This window comes from Eschscholzia californica, unplaced genomic scaffold, assembly GCF_041429995.1.
Source record: "Eschscholzia californica isolate CP2 unplaced genomic scaffold, dmEscCali1.0.p SCAF_1, whole genome shotgun sequence".
NCBI classification, from domain to species: domain Eukaryota; kingdom Viridiplantae; phylum Streptophyta; class Magnoliopsida; order Ranunculales; family Papaveraceae; genus Eschscholzia; species Eschscholzia californica.
The window spans coordinates 48,031,122-48,040,060 of NW_028238198.1; the positions used below are offsets into that span (position 1 = coordinate 48,031,122).

General features: G+C 38.0%; 1 protein-coding gene across 1 annotated transcript; it reads left to right on the top strand.

Moving 5' to 3' along the window:
* Window positions 1–3,159: 3,159 nt before the first annotated feature.
* On the top strand, window positions 3,160–8,010 carry LOC147567280 (uncharacterized). The gene is made up of 5 exons (XM_086653915.1): window positions 3,160–3,687; window positions 4,818–4,915; window positions 5,002–5,067; window positions 6,686–7,548; window positions 7,728–8,010. The coding sequence occupies exons 1-5, from the start codon at window positions 3,287–3,289 to the stop codon at window positions 7,737–7,739; spliced, it is 1,440 nt and encodes a 479-aa protein (XP_086510041.1). The 5' UTR covers window positions 3,160–3,286; the 3' UTR covers window positions 7,740–8,010.
* Window positions 8,011–8,939: the final 929 nt, after the last annotated feature.

The following is an 8,939-nucleotide window of genomic DNA, read 5'->3' on the forward strand; positions in this document are numbered from 1 at the left end:
AGTTGGCAGGTGACCTTGATAAAAGGCGAAGTACGACAGGGTATGTTTATACCTTGGGATCGACTGCAGTGAGTTGGAACTCACGGTTACAGAAGCTGGTGACATTGTCAACAACGGAAGCAGAGTATGTAGCAGTGATAGAAGAAAGCAAGGAGATGATATAGTTGAAAGGTTTATTAGTAGAGTTGGGGCATGAGAAAAAGAATAATATTTTGTACAATGATAGTCAGAGTGCTATTCATCTCGCCAAGAACTCAGCTTATCATGCAAGGACAAAGCATATAGATATTCGCTACCATTTCATTCGGTCGCTTCTTGAAGATGGTGAGCTACTACTTGAAAAAAATTCTTGGTTCGAAGAATCTAACAGACATGTTTACTAAAGGGGTCACAATTGAGAAGCTGAAGCTCTGCAAGGCTTCAGTAGCTCTCTCGGTCTAAGAGAGACGGGTAGCCGCATCAAGAAGGTTGTGTTAGCACCAAACCAGGTTAAAAGATTAAGGTTAATATTCTACAACTCCAACTCACAAGTTTACTTAACCCCAAGTGGAAGATTGTTATATTGTGGGGTCAAGGTGAAAATAAAAAGGCTATGTAGCCTAGGATTTGAGCTTCACACAAAACATGTGTATTTTTCTATCTGTGATGGAAGAAAGAAAGTCTTTGAATTGATTTCCTCCCTTGATTTGAGGAGGAAATTGTATCCCATGCATTTAATGCAGGAAGGTAAGCAAAGAATTTGTTGCCAAACATTAATGGCTTGTATTGATCTTACGAGTGAATGAAGGCTATAAATAACCATGCTCATTCACAAGTTTGAGAATCTCATTTTCAATTTCTGTAAACCTAAGTGAGAAAGAAAGAGTATGAGATCAGGAGAGTTGTGTAAGTGTGTGAGGGTGAGAGTTGTAGTGAGATTTTGTAACCGGAGAATGCACTAGACTTTGTGTACGGTAACTCGGTAAGTTGTAACTTCATATTCATAGTGGATTTGCTTGGTGCCGCTGACAGAGGACGTAGGACTTGCTCCGAACCTCTATAAATCTTGTGTGTCATTATTCTTTATTTGCTTCGTGGTTATGTTCGATTTATTCACCATTTCATCCAAGATCCTGGTTTTCTGCATCAGAGAAAAGCTCTAAATAGACTGATCACCTATTTGGAGTGGTTATTTTTCTCAACAGAATATTTACCTAGATTCATAATTACTGTTAATTCAATTCTTTAACATTTAATCTGTCCTGAAAATAAGAAGTTGTACGCCGACAGTAGACTCTTGCCCGGCAGAAGATGAACAAAGAAAAAATACAATTGGTTATTGCGTCTAATTATTAGTGGTCAACTTGTTTTGACCAAGTTTTATGCAAAATATACATGCCTTTAACATATTCGGGCATTGCCCATAAAATTTCCCATCCCGAAAAGCCTGTCACGGACTAATCCACACAACCGGTTTTGTGCATGAGATTTTGGTTTCTGACGGGCTGACTTCACCCGTTCAGTTCACTGGGCATTGACTTGCCCGGAGTAGTGCCGAGAAAACGGTCCGGAAATTCGAAACCCGGCCCTAACCGCCCGATCCGAGCCTACCCGGAGACAAAAATTGATCCGGGACGGGTGTACCCGGCCTGAATTTTCAGGCGGGCTCGGGCGGTATTCGGGTAGGGGGCTTACCCGAGTACCGGCCCAAACAGACTGCCCGAAATTAGACCCCGACCCGCCCGACCGAACTATACCCGAGACCTGCCCGAAATAATACCCGTCCGAACGAACTACCCGAACTATACCCGCGACCCATCCCGGTGCTCGTTACCCGCAACCCAGTCCACTACCCGCTACCCATCCTTTAACTTTTTAATCACTTTATGATCCAACGGCTGCTGATCAATAGCCGTTGGATCCAAAATATCTAGCCTATAAATAACTCTCAAAACCAGTTTCTCTAACCTAAACCCTAAAGCTGCCTCAGTCACTCACATTCACAACGGATAGACCACACCATAGTACTGCCGACCGCCACCACCACACCACACCACACCACCGACAACCCTAAAAACTCAAACACCCTCAAACATTAACCTAAATCCCTCAAACCTAAAAGACTAATATCAGAAGTTATAGATCAAAGATGTTTATGTTATGAAACAAATTAAATTTTTTCTTTTATTACATATGATCTGGAAACAGAGATGTAATACTTTCTTTTTGATATGTGAAGTTATAGATCAGAGATGTTTATGATGTTATAAAACAAAAATTTTTTTTCTTACATATGATCTGTGAAGGGACAGAGATGTAAGGTTATTAAAAGTTCAATTTTTTTTTTTGTAATATGAGAAGGTATAGATCAGAGATGTTTATGATGTTATAAAACAAATATTTTTGTTTTACATATGATCTGTAAACAGAGATGTAAGGTTATTAAAAGTTAAAACTTTCTTTTGTAATATGAGAAAGTATTGATCAGAGATGTTTATGATGTTCTGAAACAATTTTTTTTTTAATTACATATGATCTGGAAACAGAGATGTAATGTTATTTAATTTCAAACTTTTTTTTTTAATATGATGTGGTACTAAAATGTTCTTTTTTCTTTGTTGGTTCACCGATCGGCAACTCGTTAGATGATAGATGATATAGTATTATAGTGTATAAATGGATGATGATGAAAGTTGTAGATTCATCTCTGAAACAGATACATAAGGTTTTGTTCGTTTGAAAGATTGGTGGAAACACCAACTTGATCATATTTCGACGGATTCTAGAAACGGCTCCCGACAAACCATCGACTTAAGTTCAATCCTGTAATTTTTTGTGAAAAAATCTCGACTTTTGATGTAACTTTTTGTGTAGAGATTATATAAATATAATGGATGAAATTTAGTTTAGTTTTTTTATATTTTTAATATGTTTTTTTTATGTATGTTATTTTTAATTTAGTCTAATTTAATATAAACGGAACCTGAAACCCGACCCGCCCGAGCCCGAACGGGCATAAACGGGCCACGGGCTCCCACATGCTCATATTTACCCGCCCAAACCCGTCCGATATCCCGATCGGGTGGCTTGCTCTCCCTCCGGAAGCCGAAAATCGTCCGCCCGAACCCACCCGAACCCGCCCGATTCCCACCCCTAGCCCTGAGTGCCTGGGTCAGGTCCGTTTCCCGATTTTCCTACTTTTCCTTTCCCTCTTTCTCTTGGTCGCTTTAAAACCCTAGGTCCGCTAAACCCCAGAAATGAAGAAAGCGAAGAAGCTCTTTCAGTAAGAGAAAGAAAAATATAATCCATGGCTTCAATTCGACTACGTCGAGCTTTAACTTTCTCATCTTCTCTCATTAGAAACTCTCGTTGTTTCTCCATCACTTCTTCTACTTGTTCATCAATTTCACTGTCCAACAAATCCTCCCCTTTACTACCATTGTCCTACAATGTATTTATCTCTCAAAACCCTAAAAATCATAGTAGAATTCAATCTCACTCATTTCGATCATCTTTACCTTCTTTTTATTCGTCAAGATCGTCATACAACAACAATGACGATGATAAGATATCTCCAGACACGATTCTTTTCGAGGGTTGCGATTATAACCATTGGCTTATCACAATGGACTTCCCAAAGGATCCTAAACCTACTCCTGAAGAGATGGTGGAGACTTACGTGCAAACCCTAGCTAAAGTAGTTGGAAGGTAAACAACTATGCCATTGATTATCTATTGTTTATTGTGTTTGTTGAAATACATTTGACTGAGAGCAATAAAGAATGAAACGAGGATCCAATTGGAGTTAATAAAGCCCTAATTGGTATCAAGGAATGAAATTTTGGTTTTAGGCATGGAAATGGAAATATTTGGGTCAGTTGGAATGAAATTTTTCGAAATTTATTTCCTTCACAAGGCATTGTTAAGAGAAACTTAGTTAAATTTCGATAGGCATGAAAATATTTCAGTCATTTCGACAGAAAATATTTCGAAATTTAGTTCTTTGATTGGTACTTTGGTATAGACAGAATTTACAATGTGAAAATTTTTGTTGTAGATTTTCATTCATGGAAATTGGGTAGTTAAGTAGAAGTTCACTATCAATTGTATATTTGTATGATCATGGAATTAGTTCATTAGCAAATTACTTGTGAGATAGGGTTTTCATGCGTTGTAGGAAAGTGGGATAATCATATATTTATATTGTTTAATGGGGGTCGTCGTCACTTCACTTCTTTCTGAACTAGAAGAGTTCATTTATGATCATAATAATATGTGCAAGTTCACTCATTTTGGTTTTGTACTGTCGTACTGATTCACTGGTTCTAGATTCCTCAATTTTGTACTGATGGCTAAGTTTTCGCCTATTACTCAATTATGGCTCTCTTTCCACTTTGACTTCAACTACTGCTACTTCGTCGACTAAACCTCGAGACCATGAATTCTTAACAGACATACTGATTCCACCTTACCTAGTTAGCTTCTTAAGGAGCAGGCTTTGCTGTACGTGGAAACCCTAGTTCATGTATTGCAGAAAGCACATGGGATGCTCCGTCCTGAATGGTTGACCCACCCTATTCATCTCTTGCCCCATTCAAGTGGTGCACACAGCACATTTCTACTGTTATGTAATTGAAACGGAAACAGATTTTTTAATAAAATACAAGGGGAGTCATGTGTGTTGTTCTTATGCCATATAGAAATATTCAAATGACCAATACATATGGTCGGTCATTTTCTTCCTTTACTCTGGGATTGCATTTCTATTAGAGAAATTTTTTGATACATTAGTTTAATATCAAGAGTCTTGAACTGACTGGTATCAAATACTAGTTCAGTGTTGAAGAGGCAAAAAAGAGAATGTATGCTTGTAGCACAACAACATATAATGGGTTTCAGGCTGTTATGACAGAGGAAATGTCAGAAAAGTTCAGAGGTAAAAATCCTTATCATCAAGTTATTTTCTTGATATCCGATTTACAGTGACATATCTTGTAACATTTCTTTCTTTGCTCAATCCAGGGCTGCCAGGAGTTGTTTTTATCTTGCCAGATTCATATATTGATCCAGTGAACAAGGAGTATGGAGGTATGGCTGCAAATTCTCTCTTTCTTGATGCATTCTTATAAAGATTGGATTAGAGTGATTAAGGTTTAGCCTCATTTTCTATACAAAAGGGTTTCTCGTAACCATGGTGTCTTGTCATAGCCGGTGTCTTTATCTCGCCAGTCCAAAAGGCTTTATTTTATATTTAACCTATGCTTATAGAATCAACGTCTAGGCACAGGCTGCAGTAGGGCTATCGACTAGGCCTTCTAGTCTTAGGCGATCGACTAGGGCTTCGAGTCTTAGTCGATCTCAGAAGCTGACTATGTCGGCGAGTAGGAGCCGCATAGCTCCAAAGCGGCTAGTCGCCGACTTAGTCGGCTCAGATGAGCAGTTTTTTAAATTGTTTTTAACCTAGATCTAGGGTTATTGTTCTATTCCAAGTTGCCCACCGAACTTTTCTCTTCCTCTTCTCCTTCTTCACTTATTTTCTTCAAGGATTCAGGAATCAACCTCCATTGTTAGTAAGTTTCTCTCACTAAAACTCATTTTTCCCTCTTTCTCTCTCTATGTAGTAACTTCTATCTTGGTTTCCTCTCTCTCTCTCTCTCTCTCTCTCTCTCTCTCTCACTCTGTCTCTTTCTATACTCTTAATGGTTTCTATCTTGCTTTTTCTTATGTCTCACTCTTGTGGTTTGATTTATCTTCTTCTTCTTCTTCACATCTTCTGCATCACATTTTGTTATTATTTTCAAATTTCTGAAACTAAAGCTCTTAAAGCCTTAAAAACTCATGTTTTTTTGATAGTTTGAGTTTATAATTGATAATATGTGGTAAACAAGCATTCTCTATATTTTGTATATGGAAGTCTCTCTCTCTCTCAATATATACATACATACATATATATATTTACCGATGATATTCGACTGGCCCCGATGACATCCCGCCTGGTAGCTAGGCTGCTAGGCCCCGGTTGGCCGCTTAGTTCCCGGTTCCGATTTTTCGAGCTTAATTTTTGATACCCCGCCTTTTTAAGTTAGCGCCTCTCCGCGTGTTACTGATAAGCTTTTGTGTTTTCTTATTCAAGTATACAACTATACGTTACACATATACCAAAATGTAGTTTATTTGTTGATTATATATATATATATATACGTATCAAATGACCATATTTTATAACATGATATATATATTGTATAACCATATAAATCTATAGAATTTAAGCACCTCATGCCCGCTTCTCCATGCCTGAATCCCACAAAATTTAACCTCTCCCTCCTTTGTTTTATCCCTAGCAACCTTGATGCACTGGACATCATTAAAGTTGGTTGAATATAGTCTTTAACTTCCTTTTTAGTTCTACTCATATATAGAGCAACCAGTTTTGAATTAATGTTATTTGTCAAACCTAGATAAACAAACTACAAGTTAATACTTTAGGTTCTTGTTTATTTTTTGTTTTTCTGGATCTAGTTAGCAGTTTAGATTTCCTTCTTTTAATGAAATACAAACTCACTACTGCCCCACCTTTTGGATGAAACTAACATTTTCTACCTGCATTACCCTTTTCAGAGACTGATTGGCCAAATCAGCAATCTTGGGTCATTATATCGTTGTATGAATTTTTTTTTCACATGTATTTGATTTACAATATTTGTAGGAGACAAGTATATTAATGGGACAATCATACCAAGGCCGCCTCCAGTTCAATACGGGAGGTCGCAAGGAAGATATGGTGACCGTAATCGAAATTATGATCGGCCACGGTACGACGGCCCGAGAAACACAATGCCCCCACAACAAGGGAGTCAACCATATGATCGCCCGCCCCCCATGCAAGGAGATGGAAGAAACCAACCATATAATCGTCAAGCTCCTATGCAAGGGGATGTGAGAAACCAACCATATGATCGTCAAACCCCTATGCAAGGAGATGTGAGAAACCAACCATATGACCGCCAGGCCCCTATGCAAGGAGATGGAAGAAACCAACCATATGATCGCCCTGCTCCTATGCAAGGAGATGGAAGATACCAACCATATGACAGACATGCGCCAACGCAAGGAGATGGGAGGAACATTGGGGCTCAGCAGAGCTACTCGCCACAGCCAAATTATGGGTCTCCAGGACAGGGACAGCTTAGAGATCCCATGCCAATGGGTAGTAGGGACAATGCCTTTACCCCTGGAGGGGGAGAGAATTATGCAGGGGATAGAAGAGATCCAATGCCTTCATCTAACTATAGGGGAGGTGATCAAGGTAATTTTCCTCAAGAACAGAGAAATTTCATGCAAGGGGATCAAAGGAACTATGCACCTGCTGGGCAGACGGATTTCGGTGGGGGTAATAGGAATTTCAGCTCCCCACCAAGTGGAGGATATGGGCAAGGAGGTATCAGCCCTGGCTTCAGGCAGAGTTATCCTGGACCTGGAGAAGGACAAAGGTTCCAACAGGTGCAGTCAGACGGCAAGCCAGAAGAGCAAGGAGGTTATGTGCCAATGGGACAAGCAAGGAATGAACAAGTATGAAATCTTTCATCTTATTTTCCATTTCCAAGAGGCTGAGAGGAACTATCTTGGTTACTTCTCTATTGTTGCCCCTGCGTTTTAAGTTTTAATGGAGTTACGGGCAGTTGAAATTTCCATTGTCTACATCTTACCTACTCGTCCAACCGTCTGACAATTAATATTGGTTACTGCAGGATCGGTACTGAAAATATTGACATAAATGCCGTGGGGGAAGGAGGTAAAGATGAGAAGATTTTGGCAAACAAGTGAATGCAATTTCGTCTGTCCGTATCTTTTGACAAGAATACTTGTTACAGGCCTACCATAGAGTAGTAGTAGTAGAGTATGTATTTCTGTAACTAATGGCTGCATTCTGTTCATTGTGTCCTTATCATGGTTCAAGTGGAATTGCACTACATCTTCGAAAATTGTAGTATAATAATTAATATATTTACTACTATAGCTCCTGTTTCTTTCTTTTCCTTTCCTTTTAAATGCTTATGTTATTTTTCGGTCGTACTCATCTCTATCCATCTTCCCTGGAATAAAATGTTGTGATATAGAGCAAATTAATCTTAGGATTGGGGATGGGCTTCAATCTTTTGGTTTTTTTTAGCTTAGGCTTCATAAAGAGAATTTCAAATCGTTCTTTCTTTATAATAATTATCATTTCTATACACTATCTTTGAAGCAGAGAAACGTAATAGTTTCTACTCAACTGACTTTAATATTTTTAATACATTGTGACTCATCACCTTTGGTAAGTATTGATCATCCCCCAAAATAAGCATTCACATCTAGAAAACTTCTTACTAGGGTGTCAATGGGTCGGGTCCTGGTCGGTATCTCACTATCGATATTGATTGAGTGTCTAATAGTTTCGGACTTTCGGTTATCTTTCAAGGCTTGTTACTTAAGCATTTTTACCATGGAAAAAAGAATCTAATTATTGTTATTAGAACTTATTTCATGAGAGATAGAGACCGAAATATTAAAATCTAAACATTTTATAATTATATTGTCCACAAGTACTATAAAATTTCTTATAAAAATCTTTGTTTATCAACTAAGAATGTTGTCCACCATCTTTTGGTGTAGTGGTAGGACATCCCTCTTAAGTCCATGAAGTCTTGGGATTGATTCTCGGTGGTTTATGATGTAGACGCAGCGGAATAATTAAAGAACAATAAAATAAACTATGAATAGTTAAAGAAAACTGTAAGAAACGATAAAATAAACTTAAATTCTTAATAACTTCAATGGTTTTTCTCTTCAAGGTGAATAATAACATAGACTAGATCTCCTTTTATAAGATAATAAACCTTCCTAGATAGACTCAAACTAGAATTCCTAAAATAATAAACTACTCAAACATAGAAACTTAAAATTAAAGAAATATCAAATTA